Source organism: Brachycentrus maculatus, unplaced genomic scaffold (genome assembly GCF_059751285.1).
Source record: "Brachycentrus maculatus isolate JH-2025_06_01 unplaced genomic scaffold, ASM5975128v1 h1tg000099l, whole genome shotgun sequence".
Taxonomy (NCBI): domain Eukaryota; kingdom Metazoa; phylum Arthropoda; class Insecta; order Trichoptera; family Brachycentridae; genus Brachycentrus; species Brachycentrus maculatus.
In genome coordinates, this window is record NW_028280853.1 from 220,793 (window position 1) to 246,144 (window position 25,352).

At 34.2% G+C, this 25,352-nt stretch overlaps 1 protein-coding gene across 5 annotated transcripts in view; it reads right to left on the reverse strand.

The window, feature by feature from the left end:
* Window positions 1–420: 420 nt before the first annotated feature.
* trh (PAS domain-containing protein trachealess) overlaps window positions 421–25,352 on the reverse strand; it is a 395,076-nt gene continuing 370,144 nt past the window's right edge. For 4 of the 5 annotated variants that reach the window (XM_088258584.1, XM_088258582.1, XM_088258583.1 and 1 more), the window contains 5 exons: window positions 16,335–16,459; window positions 10,755–10,948; window positions 9,671–9,777; window positions 4,687–4,834; window positions 421–4,600 (listed from right to left, as the gene is read on the reverse strand). In XM_088258584.1, the coding sequence (XP_088114710.1) occupies window positions 3,475–4,600; window positions 4,687–4,834; window positions 9,671–9,777; window positions 10,755–10,948; window positions 16,335–16,459 (1,700 nt within the window). In that variant the 3' untranslated portion in view covers window positions 421–3,474. The remainder of the gene's footprint in view (window positions 4,601–4,686; window positions 4,835–9,670; window positions 9,778–10,754; window positions 10,949–16,334; window positions 16,460–25,352) is intronic. The other variant, XM_088258585.1, reaches the window with a different exon arrangement.

Below are 25,352 nucleotides of genomic sequence, written 5' to 3' on the forward strand. Positions count from 1 at the left end.
AATCTATTGTGACACGTGTTATGATGCATTCTGCATCATTTTCAAACATGGTAACACCGTAACACCATGTATAAAAATGATGCGGAATGCATCGAATCACACAAATCACAATTTAAATTTAAATTGAAAACTTTAACTCACAATAATTAATCAATTTTGGCTTTGGTATCATTAATTAAAACAGCCTACTTCCGTAGTGTAGTGGTTAGTACCATTTGGCTACAGCGAAGAATGTATCGGGTTCGATTCCCTGCTGGGTCAAAAAAATGGTGATGATATTTCACTCAACTATTTATTAATTAACACTTTGGACTGCTACTTGAAGAGCAGGACTGATCAATACTTCTTCAATACGATGCAGTGACCTATGCACTATTGAGTGCAGAAAAAGGTTAAAAGGAGTAGAAGAACCCTTAACTTCCTGACAACACTGAACCACAGTTGGTTTTAAAAGTACATTTCGACATCTTAACATAGATGAATAAGAATATGGAAGTCTGGGCATTTATACGGCTTACGACCCGTCAATGGCTGGTTTAATTGATCAAGTGATACACGTGTAACGTTCACTATTCTATTCAGATTTGTGAACAAGGATTTGGACACATCCAAAATATTGTGATTTTAGTAGTCGTTAGAAATAAAAGTACAGAATTAAGTTAGGAGTTATCTATACCATGTAGCGTAAGTTTTATCTTTTCACTGGAATTGCATCTCTGCTGGTATTCTATTATAGGCGTGATAAAATCAAATAAAACACAATATATTTTTTCAGCTTATTATTTGCGAGTCCATCTTGTGTCTGTAACTAAAATAATCTTAACAAAGTAACTTCCATTAAAAAAATATATAAAAATCTTACAGTTTTTGCTCTAGAAAGGAAAATATAGAATATAATCGAACACAACAGGTGAACAGATAAAAAAATCAACATTTTTACAAACCTAACCTCACAAACACACTATTGCACAAATCTGTTTTTACTTAATATTATTTTTTATTTACCTGAGATTGTTTAACTATAGTTTTCAGTTGACTAATGTTCAAGGCAAATAGCCGCAAATCCAAAACAGTAGAGTTTCGAGACGAACGAACGAGTTACGTTTAGCATACAATGATGCTTTTTGCCAAAACATGTATCAAATTCATAAAATTTTGCGGTTATTTGGATAAAAATCTGTGATAGAGGCCACTTAGAATGCTTTGAGCCGTGTTTAGCCAAACAGCCGCAACTTGAGTTACGGCTAGTTGCCTTTACACATTAGTTGAGTTATACTCTGAAAACTGTCTTGAAAGTAGAAGTGAACTAGCGTATGTATTGGAAAAAAATTATAATAAATAAATTTGTATTTTTATTCTATAGTACACATGTGGAATTGTCGAGTTTAATTTCAATTCCTTAATCAATTTTTATAAAATACATACATAAATTACGATCAGACTGAAAGATCAGAGTGAAATTAGAAGGATCTAGAAACGTAGGCTGGAATTATATCGTGACAAAAATAAAAAATGATTTTTTTAATGATCTTTGAAGATCTGAACCTACTCAGAATTTCAAAAATATTTTTAAAAAATATTAAATAATATGCCTTCATGATCGATGGTTATTATTTGTTGACAAAATGTTGAGCGACACTGTGTACATCATGTTTCATCAATTTCAGTTAATAACGCCTGGGCGATGTTTTCATCAGTGCTTTTGTAAGCTTAAAGTTCAGCCGAAAATGTGTCAAAATGACATCGCGTGGGCAAATGAAGGTTAAAACGGTAATCCAACGAAAAATGCGTAAATTTTTACGTAAATAATTTCCAGAAAAGTTCATATCATCTAATCCTTAATATAAATTTCCGCAATTACCTTACATTATGAACATTTATAAATTTGTAAATATATACATCAAGTCTGTGTTTCAAAATGTGTTTTTATTTATTCAATTGATTTTTGTTGTTCGGAAGCTTAATTTTTATATGGTACATTCAAAGCCCCTCCAAAATGAACGACTAATCCATCAGCTTTCACAAAATAAGGATAATCACTAAATTATTACTCGCTAAACGTTTATTTACAGCAAATTGGGTCGTTTAATTTAATGTTTACATAATTCAAACTTAATATCTATAGTTTTTTTTAATTATCCTACTTCATTCGCCATAATACTGTCACCAAAATGCCCATGACAAAATAAGCTAAAATACATACGTTACATTACTTTTATTTACACATATATTCTATTTCGTTTGCATAATTAGCAAAATAATACGTAATAAATTCAATCTAACCAAAAAAGATAGATATTTTGTTTGAAGAATGTAACATATTTTGGTTTGGTAAAAAATACAAGATATCGAAAAAAATGTATCAAGCAAAGTGTTTTAACTATTTTGTCAAAAGCCTATATTCCAATTTGAGTATTTAAGGTCCCCGGTTCGATTCACAGTGGGTTGGTTTATATTATAAGTGATTTTTCACTTAAATATTAATTTAATATCATCCTGGACTGGTACCTGACTGCAGGACTAATACCTCGCTAACTAACGATCAAGATAACACTGCGTCGATACGATGCAGCGCCCTATACACCTTTGGTGCAGAGAAAGGTCTTCATCGAACGATCGCTTAAAATTGTGATATTCATATCAATTATTCTGAAAATGCGTTGAGTGATAATAAAGTCTTTCAAATAATGAAAATACACAATTAATTGTGTATTGAAAAAAATATGTACAACTACTTGTAGGTACATATGTACATAGGTGTATTGGACGATTAAATTGTTTATCCTAGTTTAGAACTACAGTACGAATACACTTATAAATATCAATGGAATGTCACATAATATTTTATACATATCTAAGTTAATACTATGTACCGATTAATTGGAACGTGCGTTCGTTAAATACTATGTAAATTAAACAGAAATAAACCATATAAATATTTTACAATAACAATCAAAATGGCATAAAATACCAAACAATTTTCATAACAATAAGTATTGTAGCCAACAAATAATACGTTCACAAAACTCGTAAAACATTTTCAAGTTTAAAAAAACATCAGACAACTAAAATAAAACATGAAATTTTAAATAAATGAAATACCGGGGAATGTTTTGAGACATTAATTTAAATGGATTTTTCTCAATAGAAAAATATGTTCGTTGTTATATTATATTGATTACTGGTTTTTGTTTATATTTCTATCGTACAAGATAAACTATTGTAGTATAATGTAAGAAATAGTATACATTTTTTTGTTTTCAATGGATAGTTACAATATTTTCTGTCTTTCTATTAAATTTGAAGTCTATCTATGAGAGACTATTTACTTTTTTATAGTTACTTATTAAATATTATCATTCCCTACAAAAGAACCAACGCCGTCAATAATAATTTCCATCAATATGGCTTAAGAGGAATATGGCGCTGAAGGAATCGTTTAATTATCTTAAATGTCTAAAAGTGAATGCTAGACTATGAAGCTGTCGAGTACCAGTTTGAGGTTGGGGGAGCGGTTTTTGCGGCAGGATGATATAAATGGAAACCAGAACCACTCGGGTAAAATTGGGACTGCTCCAAGGGAGAGGTATATTCCAAAGCCGAGTAGACTTGAGGCTTCAAGGGAAGAGGCTGCGCAGGAGCTTCCCCGGAGGAAATGTAGCCATGCCTTAAGGATTCAGAGTACTGGCTCTCGAATCCAGGGTGTTGTTGCTGTTTGTCTCTAGGAGATACGGAACCCGGAGGAGTCATGGCCGTATGGTAATCCATAGAGTACGCGGGTCCTCCGTAAGTCGATACAAGATTCTGGAAGGAGTCGGCGTTCTTCTGCGCGTGTAGAGCAATGAATTGGTCGCTGTACGCGGACCCTTCGCTTCCCGGCGGTGTCGGCAGAGGTCCAGCCGGATGGGAGTGAGGATGCGAATGCGGAGGCTGTCCGTGGCCGGCAGCTCTGATCACACTCTCTCTACTCGCGTATAGCTGTCTCAGAAGTGCCGAAGCCGGAAGTCCCGGAGTACCCAGCTGATGATGAGCTCCTATCCATTGGATCGTTGACTTGTGCTGCTGTTGCTTTAGAAGGGTGTCTGTAGAGAAGTCTGTCGGCTGGTGCGTGGTGGGAGATCCCGTTTTATTTGGATTTAAAATGGTTGCCGGTAAGTGTTTGGACATTGCGTTTTCTAGGTCTTTTACTGACGCTGTATCGGCGATGACTTCTTCTTGGGGAGCTGGAGTAATTTGCGGGCTGACTGTGTCGGTGGGTTGGGGGGTATTTGGTCTGCAGGGGTGATCTCCATCCTCTGGCGATTGCTCCTCTTCGGGTTGTGTCGCCTTGCGTTTCCTGGCTCTTCTGGTTGGCGGAGCTGGTGGAGGAGGCTGTGTAGGCGGTGCAGGGGGCGCGGACTGTGGGGGCGGGGGAGGCGGAGGATGCTCCGACGCAGGATGAGCGCGAGGAGACGGAGGACGAGCTCCCGAGGCCCTGTCTGCACCAGCATCTGGTGACCCCTCCCCGGAATCTCCGGTCACGCTTTCTTCTCTCTTTACCCCTTGAACGCCGTCCTCCATCTGGCAGCAATCCATTATCAGATTGGCATACTCGCGACCGCTGTAAAAGAAATCGCATTTAATAAAGCCTCTCTGTACATAATGGAAAAGTCAAAACCTCAAAAAATACCGAAATCATTTCCTTACCTTATAACATAATTGACACAGATGATGTTCTGTTCTTCGGCATTCTTTGACGAGCAGACGACAGTGGCGCAGGTTTGAAGCCAAGTATATCCACCAGACTTGTTCATAAGCCTGTAGTAGTGGGTCAACACCTGTCCCTTGTTAATTACTGAAATAAAATAAATAAAAAAGCTTAAAATGGTTACTCTTCAATTGTCATTCTCGATCTTTGAAATTCAAAGAAAGGACCCCAATTGGATTAAAAATGAAAAATGATATTTATCTTCTTAAAAAGGCTTCTCAACATACTTTTGGCATATTTACAGAAAGCACGGGGAGAGTCTCAAGAAACTGATAGTAATAGAGACAATTGAGGGAAATTGAAAGCTCCATTCCGTACCCGGATCTGATTTATAAAGACCCTAGGTTATTCAAAGATATGCTTAATATTTTTTTTTAAATCCTGTCTATCACGAATTCCTTTTACTAATTTGATTTTACTGCTTTGAATTTCTATATAATTTCTAGTGTACTATTTTAATTACTGTATTATACAGTGTAATTCGGATACATATGTCAGATTGTTGTCCCGTGGTTAGTGTCGCGGACTCTGAAGTCAGAGTTTCTCGGTTCAAACCCACTCTACCACAATTTGATACCTATTTCTAATAATGAGCCGCTTAGGTTCACAGAAATAGTACGAAATTGAAATATTTGTGTAAATAATAATAAACACAAATATTTTTATTTTTTTGCTTAAAAAATAATAATAAAGTTAGAGGATAGTCTCCCAGAGGAAGAACCAACCAAATAAAGGAATTAATGGGTTCCTCATATATTAAGGTATTACAGGACCGGGAGGAATAAAAGGTAATGTCTGACATCACAGGAGACCATGACACAGCACGACATCAGCATTTAGAAAGACGTTAAAAAAGGAAAAAAGTAGAAGAATCGGATATTGTTTTCCGAGTATGAACAAGAAAATGTAGGTGACGCATTGATTAAAATGCAGTCGTTCTGTTTACCACACATATCGACATGTAATGGAAACTTGTATGATAATATGTAAATCGGCCGTGTGGAATTTATGCCAGCGACAAAATCAGATTATAGCAAAGTCGGATTTACATTATCTGGTGATCCGCGAAAAGGTTTAGCGACTGCAAGAATGGCGGACGGTGTGATGCAATGAGGCGAGTCAAGGCGCGCATATCAATCAGCGACTCCATTATCTAGTTCTGAGAGTCACCAATGATGGCCCAACATGTGTACAATGCCACCAAGAGTTACGAAAAATAAGCGGACATTTTTTAAACTTTTTTTTTTAAATATAATTTATATTTGAAGCACTAACTTTGTGATTTTCCATTTTAAAATTAAAATGTAACTTTGTTTTAAAATCATTATAAATATTTGATTATAACTTAATTATAATGTCTACCGGTTTCGAAGCTAATCGCTTCATTATCAAGACTGATTTATACTAAAACTCTATCTACTAAACAATATTCAAAATATTTTGACGGTTAGGGAAAGAAGCTTAGGTAGATCTCAAGTGGCTTTATTTTTTTTGTTGATTGGCAGTCACAGTAAAAAGGGATCAGGGATGATGAGTGATTGGAAACATATTTAGTAACGGACTTTTAGCAAAATCATTTACTTGTGTATTTATTAGTTGTAAATTATTATTAATTGCCTTTTTAATTTCTAATATTTCCAAGTAATCTAATTTAAGTCCTAATTTTTTTTAATCGTAATAAAATGATGTACAGCATTTTGAGTGTGTCCACTTGTTCATAAATCTAGATTATCTCCGATTATGAGATATTTAAAAAAAAACATCTCAATACTGTATATGTAGATGAAGAAGAATATGGAAGTCTAAGCATACTTCCGTATTCTTCTTATGTATCAAACACATAAACAAATAGATTTCGCGGCTAGATAACTAATGAGGAACAAGAGTTAAAGATGGCCTGGACATTGAGAAAATCTGAACATTAATAATAAGCAAGGAAAGTCAAAAAAGCGCAAAGACGAAATATCTCGGCATTTTTTTGTATTTTGAATTGTGTTTTTTCTCAAAATATCCTTCATAGTCTCAACATATCTTAAGGCCCAGTATGGATTAGTCGCAAGTTAATTTTCTCTAAATCCAGGTAACCTTTTAAGTAATTGATTTTTTTCATAAAACACCGTTTTTGCTTTGAAAAAATAAGTTTTTCATCGAAATAATCGTATGGTTTTGAAAAGAAAAGAGTTATTGAAAGGTTAAAATTTTAAAAAAAAAATATTAAAATATTTTTTCCACATGCATTTTAAAACAAAAAATATCCAAAATATATTCATTAAAAAAATCGGGCGTAGAAAGACGTATTACCTCTATGGCGGTCGGCCGGTGAATGAATTCTGTCTTGCGTTGTATCCCCTTAAAGCCCTTTTTTATACATATTTTTTGAATTACCTAACGTCCAAGTGACTCTGAAATCTAGCTGCGACTTATGCAACACCGCTTACCATGACCCTGCTCAGGCTTCAACTTTATAAGTTTCATAGCCTATGCCTACTCGTGAGTGGATTTACTCTTTATGTTTAAAATTAGTATAATTTCATGTAATTCATGAGTGAAAGTCCCTTTTATAAAGCTGTTAGTGAATTTATCTATCTTTTTTATCAAAGAGGTTTAAAATATGTTGAAAATATTAAGTTTATTTTTCGAACTGGCATAATTCAAGATATCGAATAATCGAGAGATATTTCGTCTCTGGGTTTTCAGACCTAATTCTTGGTGTTATAGAATTTCATCTGATTCATGACGTTTTGGGAAACTCTGATGCGTTCGGCCATTAATCCTCGGCACCAAACTATCGCCAATTATTATTCACGTCTTGTCTCGTCCGACCATTGGTCAGCCGGACACGTACCGATAATAAAACAATTCAATTTATTTTATATACGCTAAAACTGTTCATTGTTTGGTGGGGCGGGGTAAACGGCGCTCGATAGTGTCGCGTCCGATTCCTGGAAATGTGTCAGCCGCAGCGTCAAAGTAAATCACTCGATGCGGAGTTATGTCCGAACCATGCTGATGGGTGATTGAAAAATCGGCATTGCTCACTGTGCACACCAGCGATGGGCAACATTACCCAAGAGCTACGGAGCTAAATCTACTTGATTCATTCGATAATCCGCACCTAATGCCGGGCCAAGAGGAATGGAAGTGAATCATACTCAAATCCTTTGGACAATACGGCCTTTAGTAGGTACTAAAGACGAGGAAAAAAAGGATATAATAATAATAAAACCCTTATCCGCACCCCAATGGTGCATAGGGCACTGCTTCATATAAACGAAGTGTTATCTTGATCGTTTACACATGAAGGAAAGGTGATCAGCCCTCCGCTTCAGGTACCAGTCCAGGGTAATATTGAAAAAATATTACAGTGAAAAAATCACTCATATTTATTTAACCCCCCCCCCTGGGAATCGAACCTGGGACCTGAGCATGGTGACCATTACACTACGGAGGCGGACAAAAGTATTTATTAGTTATATATAGTCGATTTCTTGAAAGTTTTCCCCAGATACTTTGTGGCACATTTTATAAACTTTATTAAATTAAATAACTTAGTTTTAACCACTTTTTTATTAATACAATTTAACCTACCGGTTTCGACAAGAACCTTGTCATCACCAGGGTTTATTTTAATTAGAAAATATTAAAAACATTAAAATACTCTCACCAAAAACTTCCACACACTCCGTAAAAATCCTTAATGTTCATTAATGTACATTTAGGATTTTTACGGTATGTGTGGATGTTTTTGGTGAGAGTATTTTAATGTTTTTGAATTAAAATAAACCCTGATGGTAACAAGGTTCTTGTCGAAACCGGTAGGTTAAATTGTATTAATATAAAAGTGGTTAAAACTAAGTTATTTAATTTTATAAAGTACATATAGTCGAACCTGTATATAAGAGAAAGGGAGCTAGCTGAAGGACTCGTCATTTTACCCCTATGTAAAATAATGCATGGATATTATAGAGACCTCTTTATCAGAGTAAAATTTTCCGGTTCCTTGGATACCCCTATATCCAGTTTTAATTGTAGCTGTTATCTTAAAAAGTGTTGTCCTTAGTGTTTTAAAATAACCAACAATACATCTTCTTAAATGATTCTAAAGGATACTGGATAATACAACTTTCGGATGATATCGCTCACTCCTTTCAAGAACGTCATAAATCAAAAAACTTGTTTTTTCAGGAGAACGGTTGTAAATATAATACAATGTATTAAAAATAAATATCAAGCCACTCATTGAAGTTTTTACTGTGCAACAGATTGTTTTAGGTAAAACCTGAAGGTTTTTTCACCATTTGAAAAATATTTAGCATATTAAAAAATAAACAATTAAACAATACCTTTTCTTCAAAATGCAAAAACAACACTTTCTGCCCTGTAGCGGGTAAATATTAAGTTAAAATTATGCCGCTTTTGCCAGGATGTAGTACATTTTCTTGGCATTCCGAAAACATGCACAACTGAAAATTGTCGATTTTTGATTTATGGCGTTCTTGAAAGGAGTGAGCGATAAATCATATGATACGTATGTATTAAAAATAAACCTTTAATTCTCTAAAGTATTTAAGTATGTATAACCATATGCCTTGAAAAGTTATCAAAAATTTATTATTCATTTAATTTTTAAGTATCAAATTAAAGAAAAGTAGTAGCTCGATCGACAGTGGGTTGTCTATTACTAAATAATTATCGTACATATGTGGATATTTTATATTACACTTCGTTTTAAGACAGACCATGCAAGACGATTTTATGGAATTAAGAAATCCTGTATCGACTAGTAACTTCAAATTTAATGCGAATTTCAAAACCAATATTGAAAATAATACAGTACAATTACAAAATAAGTGTCTTTGAGAATTGAGTGCCCATTTTCGTTATTAACTTAAAAATTTGAAAGGTATATTATTAAGGACTTACAATCAACGTGGCATTTTCTTAATTTGTTAGCATCCTCTCCGTGGCACAGCGCGTACAGATTCTTTCCCGTCAATTCCTCGGCAGTATAGTCTAGGAGATCAGAAACCCTGGAAATAAAAGGAAACGTTATTAATATTAAATTAAATAAAAAAAATCCAAATTGAAAATTCCTAAGGGCTGAGTACAAACATTATGTGTGCAAATTTCAAATATATGTATTTCGGCAATCGCTGTCTAGACAGAATTCCTAGGAATGTTCCGACAAGATCGAATGGACCCATCATATTTATTTCATTTTACAACATTTACATCAAAATAAAAGGAAAGTAACACTGCCATAGCAAATAAAATATTCACAGTGAAAGCTAAACCGACAGTACACAAGAGAGTCCTGATACTAACTCTGTATTGGCTGATAACAACCGCTGTAAAGCTGTCATTTTGCATATTGTGTGGTAATATTTGATATTATTTTTTGACATCTCATCAAAGATGAAGAAGAATATGGAAGTCTGGGCATTTACGGGGTTGACGACCGTCATAGGCTGGTTTAACATTCACCAATTCTACCCATTATTGACAACCACACTACTCAAATTCTTGGATGTTCTATATATATGAACCAATTTTGAAACAATGTTCTTGAATCACTAGAACTTCAAAATTATTATATAGGCTTTATAAGCTTATTAATAGATTTATAAGCTTATTAATAGATTTATATTATCCACTGACACTTCGTGATGGAATTGCATTTTTAATTTATTATTAGATTAAAACCAATATTTTTAGCTTTTCCACTTTTTTATTTGACCAGCGACCGGGTTTCGTCGTTACCGACATCATCAGACTGGTCTGATGATGTCGGTAACGACGAAACCCGGTCGCTGGTCAAATAAAAAAGTGGAAAAGCTAAAAATATTGGTTTTAATCTAATAATAAATTATATAATAATGTTTGTTTTCTGATTGTCAAGTATTTTTTGTATTTTATATTAACAAAATTATTCTAGTTCTACTTATAATACCTATATCCTTATAGGCTGGTTCAAGTCATCACTTTACACACGGAATAGATTACTCACTTTGGTTCACAGTGCGCTATCCTGAAGTCGAAGTTGATCCTGGTGACAAACATGTCGCACTCCAGCCTTATCTCGTGCACTGAAGGGGGCGGCAGGGCGATGGCGAGGGCCACCATGCCCAGCAGGGGAGGGGGCGACTTCCGGCTGTGCGAGAAGCTGTACTGGGGACGGAGGCGGCACAGCATCAGGACCACCTGGAGAACAAAAGCCTATTTGGAGAACATTGTTTGGAATGTAGTACATGCTTGCTTGCTAATTTTTTACTTTTTTATCTTTTTATGTTTTTAAGTTTTTAATTTTATAAAGATTTTGTCCATCTCCGTAGTGTAATGGTCAGCACGCTCGGCTACCGTTCTGGAGGTCTCGGGTTTGATTCCCAGGGGGGGGGGGTTAAATAAATATTAGTGATTTTTTCACTGTACTATTTATTCAATATTACCCTGAAGATAGCCAAAAGCACAAGCAAATCACCTGTTTTATCATGCTAACCGGACTGCTGGACGGTAAAATTCCGTATAGTGCGCAAGCGCTCTTCAAGTTCGCTCACAAGTGTTTATTAAAGTGGTATACACAAAGTAAACAATTGATGATAAGGAGATTGTTTAACATTCTTACATTTTAACATCTCATAATAGATTATAACGTTTTTAATATTTTTTTAATTAGTAACGTAGTAATTTTTTTAAAAATTTGTTGTTGTATACTGGCAAAAACGTTTACTCGAAAATATGGAGTTTCGACTTAATTACGCATATTATAAAGTTTTCAAAGTTTTCTAAACTGTAAAAATACACCAAGTAGTTTGAAATATAATATATATCGCTCACTCCTTTCAAGAACGTCATAAATAAAAAATCGTCAATTTTCAGTTGTGCATGTTTTCGGAATGCCCAGAAAATGTACTACATCCCAGCAAAAGAGGCATATTTTTAACTTAATATTTACCCGCTACAGGGCAGAAAGTGTTGTTTTTGCATTTTGAAGAAAAGGTATTGTTTGATTATTTTTTTAAATTTACTAAATATTTTTCAAATGGAGAAAAAACCTTCAGGTTTTACCTTAAAAGATCTGTTTCACAGCAAAAAGTTCAATAAGTGGCTTGATATTTATTTTCAATACATTGTTTTATATTTTCAAAAAACGTTCTCCTGAGAATTTTTATTTTATTTATGACGTTCTTGAAAGGAGTGAGCGATATGTGGTTTAAAAAAATCAACTTTAAGTATAATAGCTGGTATTTTATTCAGGCTAAAAGCTTTAAACAACAAGGATTATTCAAACAGAGATTTTAGAGTGAACGATATGTAGTCTACATAGTACCTTCATTTTTAGCTGCAATGGTTCAACTCTGCGCGTATTAGACGTCCCAATTTGTGATCTAACCTCTAGATAAGGCGCAATTAGCAGCCGAATTAGTTAATCGTCCCAAAGATACGCTCCGTGTAAACCGGCTCTAATCAGCCGTAATTTGTTAAGCCGGGGGGTGTAGCTTGGCCATATTAGTCCCATACAGGGATGGAACTACCCCTAGCCGCGGGAGATCGCTATCTGCAGAACCCTAACGACCTTTATTGCACTCAGGTGACGTCATAATTCAAGATGGCGGAAACGGCGGGAAACTCTGGCGTCGCGTTGCCAGATAAGTAATTCTAAGTGAATTTATCGTTGCCCTTATTGTATTATTTTATGGATGACGGTATACGTTATGGCGCAATGGAAATTGTATATTCGTATTGTACTACATATATATTCGTTTTAATTAGAATATATAGTACAACATGTGTAAGACGGAGGATATCATGAGGTGGGGACGACAACGAAGGCGATACTGGAATGAACATATAAACAGAATGTCAGAAGACAGACTTCCACGTATCGCCCTTCAAGGTAACCCTGAAGGACGCAGACCCCCAGGCAGACCTCCGAAAAGATGGAAAGACAGCTGGGAGTCAACATTCCAAGAGCGACGTGTGGAGGCACAAACAGATCTCTAGGATCTACAAATGAAGAAGAAGAAAAATAAGAAGTACAATATATTCAAGTTCAGTATAATTTGAATTCCAAACCATGAATATTTGAATGCGTCGTTAATTTAAACGATTCTAAAATCCACTTTAAAAAAAACAGTTTGATAATCACTATATGGAATAGCCCGGTTCTGTGGTGTAATGGTCAGCGTGTTTAGCTACCGTGGTGGAGGTCCTGGGTTCGATTCCCGGGGGGGGGGGGGTCAAATAAATAAAAGTGTAAAAGCTCTACTTCTATATGTACATTCCCACAAACTACTTTTTCGTTGTTGAGACACCTATAATTTATCCAAATTGATTAACTAGATAGTAATTATCGATATTCCATATTATCATCACCCGATGGTGCATAGGGCAGTACATCATAAAAATGCAGAATTGTCTTGATAATTAACGCATGAAGGAAAGATGATCAGCCCTTCGCTTCAGGGATCAGTCGAGGGTAATATTGAATAATAATATTGAATAAATATTTGATTGAAAAATGTTTATTTCACCCCCTGGGAATCAAACAAGGGACCTCCGGTACGGTAGCTGAGCGTGTTGACCATAACACTACGGAAGAGGACTTTTAAGACTACATATATTAATTTTACAGTCACAAGCTGACGGATATAAAAATAGGTAGTAATTGATTTCATAACAATTATAAAGCCAAAATAAATTTTAGTACTTGGTAATAATATAAAATTAATAATATGTAGTTAGCAAATACATCAAAATTGCACTTTTTCCGAAGTAAATTGAAAAAAGTATGGAAAATCTTATTTATCCTAGACAAGAACCCATAATGCTTTTTCAACTTCCCGATAGATGGCTCCGCCGGTAAGTTTTATGACTCTGATCGCATTAAGCTCGGGGGCATGAATTTCTGTTCGGGAAATGAAGTGATCATGTTCCCGAGATCTGAATCTTAATGGTCCTATGTGAAAATTGCGCCCACGAGGACATTCGCTTAATCCTCTTTGGAAATTGAACGTTCTCAATATTAATAGTGTATGGCAATTAAAACCCGCCTCGGGAGCGAACCGGCGAAGTTTTCCTTTATAAATTACAGCGAAATTGTATGGAAGATAAAATACGCTGTTTGTGAAGATAAATGTCCCAAGACGTGAACCATTAATCGGTAATTAATACAATAACTTTTGTAATAAATTAAAAATATCTATGCTTCTAAATGCACATATTTCTAATAAAGAGCAATGGATAGAAGGATGTCGAATAAAACATATCGACATGGAGACCGAAAAATGAATGTTTGGATTAAGGTAAAAACTTAAGTAACATACGAGGTTTGTTCCTTCCAAATTCGTGTATTTTTTAAAAGAATTTGTGTATTAAAATTGTATTATTTTTTGACATCTCATCAAAGATGAAGAAGAATATGGAAGTCTGGGCATTTACGGGGCTGACGACCGTCATAGGCTGGTTTAAGTGATCACTTTACACACGTGTAACGTTCACCAATTCTACCCATTATTACACTATTCTTTTCATCTCACCAATAGATGTTTCTAGTGAAGTTCTATTGATTCAAGAACAACGTATCGAAATTGGTTCATATATACAGATATCCAAGAATTTGAATAGTGTGGTTGTCAATAATGGGTAGAATTGGTGAACGTTACACGTGTGTAAAGTGATCACTTAAACCAGCCTATGACGGTCGTCAGCCCCGTAAATGCCCAGACTTCCATATTCTTCTTCATCTTTGATGAGATGTCAAAAAATTATATGAAAATAACTCCTGTAATTGGAGATAATCCAGATTTTGTGAACAAGTATTTAGACACACTCAAAATGTGTTTTTAAAATTGTATTCATAAATGTACGCGAGAAGGACAAAGAGACGCAGTGCATAGACTTTATTTGTTTATAATATTGTCCCCATCACATGTAACTCCTTTAAAATCGTATATAAAGGGTGGAGGGCAAATTTTTGTGTGCTCAGATAAGATTAAAATTCAAACGTATATACGTTGCGCTCGCTCTTTGTCTATTGGCGTCTCTTTGTTCTTCTCGCCCTTATAACTTTTATAATTTTCGGAAAATAAATTATTGACTTTCATTTGCGCGTTTCCGTCTTCCTCATCATAAGTGTTCCAGTACCATTAGACGTAACAAGGGTCGTGGACCGATATGGTCAGCAACGCAAATTTGCTTCAAAGAGCAAATGCAGGAAGACAGGTTGCTAATTGATATCAAGGTCCGGAAGGGTGTCCTATATGAGGCATGTGCTAATTGGAGAGAAATACGAGCTATTGCACCTGATCACAAAAGGCAAAATAGGGGGTTGACCAGGTGTGGGCAGAAGATAGATCTATTTGCTCCGGAATATACGAGATTAGACGGGGATTAGGACCGTCGAGACGCTGTTTAGAGCTGCCCAAGACAAGGAAAATTACTCTCATGCGATAGTCGACGTCAGAGGGATCTGAAGAATAAGAAGGTAACAGATATGGTTAAAAAATCTTGGAACAAAAGTGGAACTGGGCAGGTTATGTGGCACGTTTGTCTGATGGTAGATGGATGAAGAAGGTGCTTGATTAGATGTCTAGAACAGGGCTTAGAAGCGTGAATAGGCCCTAGACAAGATGGTCCGATGACATTAGGAAAGTGACCAGCAAAGAACTGTGGAAGTCCAAGAGTCAAGTCCTTTGTTCAATACTGGATACAAGAAGAATGCTGAAGGCAAGGCCAGGCAATACTTCTAACCCTCATCAGCATTTAATGGTGCATATGGCACTGCATTGTATTGAAGCAGTATTATCTTGGTCGTCAATTAAGGCTTCACCCCTTTTCGTACCCAAATGGTGCATCAGGCACCGCATCCGATTGATGTGGGATTAACTTATTTACTAACCTTAGATTACGGGACATTCGTAAAATTCTCGTATATGATAAGGAGACTGTTATATTACGAGTAATATAACATTTCCTTATCATTCATAATTCACGTTATGTAATACCACTTAAAAATTTAACCACTTTTCAGTGGTATTATATGAAGAAACGATGAATGACAAGGAGAATTATACTCCTCTTTGGTCTGGCTAGGTAGGAAGTTTAAAAAAAATCGAATTAACAGGTATTCATGGAGTCAAATTTGCTAACTACTACACTATGAAGTTATGGAGCAAAAACGTACATATTTATTTCCATGTATATCCAATAAAAGAGTACAAATAAAAAAGGAACTAAACTAAACATGTATTGTTGCTGTGATTTTTACAGATTTTGAAATATTTGCATGTACATATTTAGATGCAATTGAAAAATATACGTAAATGTACTTTTCTATGTTTTTTTTATTTGTAAAAATCAACGCATAAATACTTGCGTTATCCCGGTGATCCAATACTGAAAATTATTTCAAATATCTTTTAATGATCGTCTTTCAGAAGCGATAAACTCCAGACCTTTAAATTTGAATATTGTAACTGGAAAACCTTCGAAAAACCCCGAATCAAGAGAGAGTCAAATGAAGTTTCAGTACTGTTCCACATGAGGTAATATGTAGATACCCGGATGTATCTATTACCCGGTAATTTACCCGATATCCGGAAGACTTGAAGTGGCAGCCTCTCTTGGTGAGGGTTGACTTCATCCTGACGCAGAAGGCTCTGTCCATCCCCCGGTAAATAGAGCTACTTCCGGCGAGGGTCATCTGGGCGGATACTGCAACAGCAAAAAAAACATGATTTTAGATTTAATCATACTAAAACTATTAATATTACCATCACGCCGATTCTCTGCAGGGTAGGCAGAGAGATTAGATCTCCAGGCCAATCAGTCTTTGCAAAACGTTCTTTGCCTTGCGTTCTTTGCCACATATACAGATCTTTTCATACATACCCACCGATTATTTCGACTCTTGACCTGACCACTTTTAACAGTTTGAAATGATCATGCCGAGTTTTGATTCCAGTATATAGCTCACTCCTTTCAACGACGTCATATATAAAAAATCTTCAATTTTCAGTGGTGCAAAATGTTATTTATCCCAGCAAAAGCGGCATATTTTTAACTTAATATTTACCCGCTACAGTGCAGAAAGTGTTGTTTTTGCATTTTGAAGAAAAGGTATTGATTAATTATTTTTTTGAATATACTAAATATTTTTCAAATGGAGAAATACATTCAGGTTTTACAATAAAAAAAAAAGATCAGTTGCACAATAAAAAGTTCAAAAAGTGGCTTGATATTTATTTTTAATGCAATTTATTATATTTTTAAACTTTAAAAACGATTTCCTGAAAAATCAAGTTTTTTGATATATGACGTTGTTGAAAGGAGTGAGCGATTTATAAAAAAAAACTCACAAATACTTCTCTTTAAAAAAATATATAATTTCTGAAGCGGTGAAATCGTTCGGATTACAGAGCGTTTCGGATTTACAGAGCGTTCGGATTAGCGATGCAATGTATATGTAAAAAATGTCTGATGTTCAACTACTGAATTCTATCAACAAAAAAACAGAATATTCAAAATGATTTTTCTCATTTTTTTTAGCGGGGCGATGAATTGCCTTTTGAAGGATGACCAACGCATCTTCGTTTCCTTCCCAATGAAGTCTGAGGTCGTCCACGCGTAATTCGGCCCCTTTGTCCGACAAGGCGGATAATGTCCGGACATTCCCGTCCGAAATGAGAGTCTCTCGCGAATATCAACTCTTTTGGCGATTAGTCAAGGGTTGGATGCAAAGGGCCCACGTCAAATCGGGTAATTGCGTTTTTGAATCGTGAAAGGATTTAATCATTACTTTGCGGAATAAGGTGGCATTGGGAATCGAACGAGGGTAGAAGGTCGAAGGGGTGATATTGAACTATTTGAAAAATGAAATATTTGAACTTTGAAATATTTTAATATTGAAATATTAGAACTTTGAAATATTTGAATATTGAAATATTAGAACTTTGAAATATTTGAATATTGAAATATTTGAATATCCAAATATTTGAATACTGAAATATTTGAATATTGAAATATTAAAACATTGAAATATTTGAATGGTGAAATATTTGAATTTTAAAAAATTATAATTATGATATATTTAAATTTTGAAAAGTTTCCAATCGCTGATTTATTTGAGGTTGACATTTTGTACAACGTTAAAGCCAGATTCTAGGTAGGTACTTTATTACAATTTTTATATTACAAAAAAAAAATAATCCAAAAAAAGATTTATTACAATTTTTTTTTGTATTTATGTGTAGTAAATACAATTTTTTTTTGCAATGTATAATATAAAATATTAAAATGCACATAATACGTTTTGATATGTCAACATCGATGACGAAAAATCGTCAGAAGAAAAGTCTGGGTATGTACAGGGTGTTCGACCTGTTATGGGTAGGTTTAAGTGATCACTTTATCCATTTGTAACATTCAGCATTCTACCTATGATTGACAACCATGCGTACTCAATTTTCATGATATGAAGATAAAAAAAATATAACTCCTAAGTGGACAAAACCCAGATTTGTGAACAATGATAGGGACACACTCAAAATATTGTTTTATAATACACTTACGTTATCAATCAAAAATACTTCTCATTTTTCTATCAGAAGAGATATTATTATGTTTGTTGAAAAAATAGGCACAATATTTTTTAAGACGCATTTTATTAAATTAACTTTTTAAGATGATAATTCATACTGACGATTATTTTAAACTATTCAATGTTCGTATAGCTCTTCCTAGGTAAATGTAAACGCGTATAATGTTATATCTATACATTGTTCTAAATGTCTTCATAAATCTACATATGAATTTCTTAATAAATCGCAATAAATCCCCCGAGATCCGATAAAGATTAAAGTAGATTTAATATATAATAAATCCATTTCGATAAATCCCCTGGAAACACGCGCTTTTTTCAGATACCGTAGAAAAAGATTACAATGTATCGTGAATATAGGATCTTTTTTTCCCGAAGATGAACAACTGTCATATGTCAAAAGAAAAGCTCGCGTATTGAAAAAGCTTTCTTAAAATGGTAATCAATGGACTCTCCTATACGCTCGACATTGTACAACGTTTTGCACATGCCTTCTTTTGGAAAACTTATGGTTGAACGGAGCGCTTTTTAATACTTGGCAACATTATTTATAATGAATACGAAAGAGAAAAACCATCGATTGATTTATTGGAGCTATAATTTTTTATATGGTGATATTTTTTATATAATTGCGTAAACTGTCGCAAGCGGCTCGCGGCGTCTTTATGGGAATGTTTTGTTTTTTATGAAATGTTAAGTATTGGACATCTTCGTGCTACGGATGATAGGTATCATTCTCTTTTAAGGGAGAAACTAGAGATGGTTTTATAAGTTATACTCTATATCTAGATGCTGAATTATTATGCTGTTAATGTGATGGATATTGAATTATTTTGATAATAATTGACAGCTCTGTTGGAAGAGAGTAGTGTTGATAGATGAATATTGGATATATAAACACTTATTGATATGTGTAAAAATAAACAGGTTTAATACCAATAAAAAATAAAATATTGTTTAATTGGAATACAAAGTAGAGAAAATACTTTGTTAATAAATATGAAGAAGGTATTAATATAAAATTATATCTTTAATTAATGTTTTACTTAGTAAATACCACTTTTTCTTAAAATCTACTGTGACACGTGTTTCGATGCATTTTGCATCATTTTCAAACACCGTATGTTGAAAATGATGCGGAATGCATCGAAACACGTGTCACAGCAGATTTGAAGAAATAGTGGTATTTACTAAGTAAAACATTAATTAAAAATGGATAGATTTTACCACAAAGTGACTGTCGAATCAATTAATGAAAAAAAATTATATTGTAGAATCGAGGATGTCCGAATAAAAATTCTATTTTATTATATTTATTTTTTAAATAAATTTAAAAAAATTAACATTTTATTTTTGCTCTATACTCAATGAATGTACTAGAATCTATTACATTGATTCTAAAAAATAAACAAAACATACTCTAGTGACTAGTGTATGTTTTGTGTCTTTTCGAGTTTGTCGATTATTTACAGTATGTGCATATTTTTTATTCGAAAAAAACGTCATGTGGTTTTTTATTTATATCATCAATTCATTTAGCAAACACTTTATAGGTAATATCTATCTATTTTTATTGAATTTTTACTTAGGGAATCCTACAATTTCTCAAAATCTATTGCGACACTAACGGTTTAAAATAAATATGCGGAATTAATTGTAACACGTCGCTCACTCCTTTCAAGAACGTCATAAATCAAAATACTTGATTTTTCAGGAGAACGATTTTAAAGTTTGAAAATAAAACACAATGTATTAAAAATAAATATCAAGCCACTTATTGAACTTTTAACCGTGCAACAGATCTTTTTAGGTAAAACCTGAAGGTTTTTTCTACATTTGAAAAATATTTAATTTATTTATAAAAATAATTAAACAATACATTTTCTTCAAAATGCAAAAACAACATTTTCTGCCCTGTAGCGGGTAAATATTAAGTTAAAAATATGCCTCTTTTGCTGGGATATAGTACATTTTCTGGGCATTCCGAAAACATGCACAACTGAAAATTGACGTATTTTGATTTATGACGTTCTTGAAAGGAGTGAGCGACGTGTCACAATAGATTTTACGAAATAGTGGTAATCACCAAGTAAAATTTCAATTAAGATGGATACATATTACTACAACTACCGAATCGATGAATGAAATTAAACCTATTTAAACTTTTTATTTTTCATTGACATTTTTACAGAAAATTCAGGTAAACGAAATGAATAAAAAACTGCCAGTTTAAAGTTAAAAGATGCAGTAGGTACTACGTTTTGTGTTAGCGAAGCAGCCAGGGCGGGAGAAGTAGCGAGGGCGGCGGAGGGGGGCGGGAGGCTGTATGTGTTGTATGGATCGATCTTTCAGAACGCCCGCCCAATACTAATGAGCTGGTGGGCGCCCCGCCCATCCTGCGCGGGAACGGTTCATATTGAAGCACGAAAAACGACTAGAGGCACATCTCTTAGAAGCGATTTTTTTGGGGATATTTTGTGAAAACACCTTAAAACGTTCACACGAAAACAATATTTTTTGATGCTAATAATAAAAATACTACAAATGATAATAAAACTACTAATAATAAATAACTTGTGTCGGTCTGTAGTCCCGTGATTAGTGTCGAGGACTCTTGAGTCAAGAGTTTCTCGGTTCGAACATACACTATCACAATTTGATACCTATTTCTTGTATTACTATTTTTGTAAATAATAATAAACATAAATATTTTTTTTTTTTACTTAAAAAATAATAATAACAAAAATACGAATAAAATTAATATAACTCTGGACTGGTCCCTAAAGGGAAGGAGTGATTGCCTTGTCTTCATGTAAGTCACGATCAAGATAACACTGCGTCAATACGACGCAGTGCCCTGTGCACTATTGAGTGCGGATAAGGGTTAGAAGAAGAATAATAAAATTAAACATTAATTTTAATTCGAACAAGTATGTTTTTTTGAAAACGGAAAGATATTACCACATATTGACTGCCGAATCAAATAAATTATGCTAAGTAGTACATAAGTTTATTATATTAACAAACATTGTATAGTATGTCATCTTACGCCTTAAATAGACGGTTCCTTCCTATCTTGCACGGCCTTCAGAAGCTCGCATAGGCTCCAAAACATCCCCTATCCAAACATCCCTCACTCACCCTTTCCGACTTCAGTCTACATCATATTGCAAGCAGGTCACGAAGTGGCAAAAACGTGCAAAATGTCGACGACACTAAATTTGTTGATAACTCCTCCGAAGCGTGGTCTCGTTCGTGTCCCTTTACACCCGATATAGGGCCATGATCGGATGGTAATCCGTAACGGAAACTCTCCGTCATAACGGTGCTAAACTGTCAATTTAGCGTTAGAGGTATGCATTATGAAACTTTGCACATCTATGCAGTGAATTATGTACACAATCTCTACCACAAACGTTGAAACATAATTATGTAAATAAATAAATAAACAAAATATATATATGCATGTATACAGAAATGCTTTTAAGGAATCTGATAAAAAAGCAAAAACAGCTAAAATAATAATATGAAAAGGATATTAATTTTTTATCTATGTGATCATAATTCATCGGAATCGGGTCTCACATACAAATATAAGAGTTAATGCTCAGTAAAAAAGCTTCTTTATCTCACCAATAGATGTGAAAATTATAGTGATTTAAGTACAATGTTTCAAAATTGGATCACATATACTTATATAGAACTTCTGAAAATTTGAGTAGTGTGGTTATCAATCACGGGTAAAATGTTGCACGTGTATAAAGTGATCACAAAAGTCGTGTAAATTCTCATATTCTTCATTCTTTATGCATAATGAATCTTTGCACACCTATGCAAAGAATTATGAACAAAATCTCTAGCACAAACGTTGTAACAGAATTTAAAAAAAAATCTTTCCCAATAATTTAAGTAGTGTAGTTATCAATCGTGGAATATGTAGTTATCAATGGTGAATGTTGCACGTGTATAATATCATCATTAAACTATTCTATAATATGTCATAATCTCTATAAATACCCATACCGTAGAACGGGGCTACTTGAACTTTGATGTGTTACTTGAGCCCAGTACAAAAAAATATTTAGATTGTGGTATCGATCGAAGTATCGTGACAATAAGTGTCACCTATCAGGGAAACAATGAATCATGTCGATACGTTCATTATTGTAGACCAAATACAGAGTTAATTCTTTTTGTACTGGGCTCAAGTAACACACCAAAGTTCAAGTAGCCTTGTTCTACGGTACTTCATCTTTGTTGAGATGTCAAAAAAAAACTCATATGTTGAGAGAATTCAGATTTCTGAACGAGTATTTGGACAAGTGTTGATTTCAGAATAATGATGCTGACGACAGGATTTTGCTAACGTAGAAATAGCCGATATTCCTAATAGACACACTTTGTTTTTAATTTCACTTTTACTTGATAAAACTGTTTCTTAAAATGGATTGTGACACGCGTTTCGATGCATTCCGCGTCATTCTCAAGCACCGTATGTGAAGCTAAGTTTAAATTGAAACTTACCTTCACATACGGTGTTTGAAAATGAGGCGTAATGCATCGAAACTCGTGTCACAACAGATTTAAAAAAATAGTGGTATTTACCAAGTAAATCTTAAATAAAATTTAAAAAAAGTGCGACTATTAGGAATATCGGCTTTTTCAACGCTAGGCAAATATTGTCGTCAGCATCTATATTCTGAAATGAGAATTTCAAAGTCAGCCACAGCACGCCAGATCCTGTGGTCTCCCGATCTCGTCTCCGCCGGAGCGTGGCTGAGATTACAGCGCCACATCACATGCGGTCGGGGAGATTACCCTGGACGCGGGATAATGACCCTCAACCAGAAGCCATTCCCCGGGCACCGCAAATCTGGACAACCCATCGAGCAAAACCAAACGTTTATGGTTTGGTGATGTGTAATAAACGATGCGAAATGTGAAACGCGTCGTTTTCAAACCAGGTGTAGTAATCAATTAATAATTTTTATCTCCATCTATGATGACAAGTCTAGAGTTAAGGCCTTACTCGCAATAATATAATTCATTAAGCGTCCGGCTGTGCTGAGAGCTGGTCGTCACTTAAATATAGTTTTTTTTGTTGTTTTTGTTTTTCAGAATAAATATTGAAAAAACATTTTTACGATTTTTTTTAATTTTACATTTCAATAAATCTTCTTTTCAAAACCATATATTTATTTTGATGAAAAACTACCTTTTTGAGTATATGGTTTTGTTAATAAAGAAATGTATTTTTATAAAAATAAATAGCATCAAATGTTACCTGGGTTTAAAGAAAATTACGTTGCGATTTAGAGTATGTTGGGTTTCAATTAAAATTTTAATATTATAGGTGTCTTGAGTTGAGATGAAATAACTATGTTTTTTTTTTCAACAAAGAAGATGGATTCTTAGGATCTCAGGGCTTACGGCCTGACATTTGACAGGTTTGATTTTTAAAATACTAATTTATTTTATTTTATTTTATTTTACATATGAAAACATAAGAGATAAATAAGAATAGTAATTGAGTGATTTTACACGCAATCCAGTTGGGAATCGAACCTCAGATTCCAATACACAATAACTCAACTCGTTGATCTCCACACTTCAGAAGCGGATAATCTAAAGCTAATGTAATCTCTCGGTCCTAAAAACGGGTTTCGTGTTAATTGATTTTTTAATTATTTCTAGATGCGCGTCTATTCTGCCACAAATGAGGAATAAAGCGCGAGGTATATCCCATACTAATTGAAAGCCCGGGCTGAATCAGAAAATCAATCCCGACTCTCGCCCATTCCCGAAACGGTCCAATTGATTCTGTCTGTTTCCAGCTACCTCTAGAGCGGACAAAAAATGTACGAAGAAGACCAGAAAGAAAGGGACAATGCGAGACAAGAAGTCCAGGACTGATTGTCACGATATAAATCAATTAACCTGTTCGTTTTTTTTTTTCAAAAAAATAAAAGTGTCTATCGGGATTCCAACTGAATTGTTAAGTTTTCTCATACGATGGATCCAATGTGAAATCACTTTAAACCTCGACTGTTGGGCCAGAATACTTTTGCTGTACCACAAATTTACATGCCTCTATTTTTATTACATATTTTGTTTTATTTTATTTCTTTATTAATTAAATGCATAGCCTGCATTGATCCAAAGTATTGCTATTATATTATTTTTGTATTATTTTTTCATGGTTTTAAATTTACACTAAAAGAGCAGTTCTCCGGTAGATTCGTATATTTTCAACAAAACATATTGTTTTTTATAGGACACAGGGTATATCTAAACAGCTTAAATACATAAATATTATTTAAACAATTATCCGCATCCGATGGTGCACAGGGCACTGCATTGTATTGACGCAGTTTTATCTTAATCTATACTTACATGAAGGCAAGGTGATTACTCCTGCGCTTCAAGGACCAGCTCAGAGTAGTATTGAATAAATATTAGATTGTTAAATAAATAATATTTATTTTCACCCTCCCCCCTGGGAATCGAACCCGGTACCTCCAAAACGGTAGCCAAGCGTGCTGACCATTACACTATGGAGAGGGACAAATACATATATACACGAGTATGCAATATGTTATAAAAAATATTTTATAAAAATGTACAAAAGATTTCTTCGACTATTAATTAAAATTATCGATGTTTTTTAAAAAGAAAAGTACCTAATCAATGGTGCATATCACATTGCAACCATAACCGATTAAAAGTGAGTTACTGTTATATCTTAAAATAATATTATGCTACATTATTTGGTATCTCAGAGAAATATAAGTATTTTGAGCGTAAATAATAATCCGATTGTGTACGATATTTGAATTTTACGGTTTTTTCCCTAAAAACAAAACAATCAACGCTGTACAACAGTTCAAAAAAGTGACAATAATTTATTATTGTGTCCAAATTTGAGAGAAGTGAATTTCCTTCTATAGGTTTTTTGTCAGCGACCGTGTTAAGTGAATTCTGTTGGAAATGCCTCATCATGGCCAGATG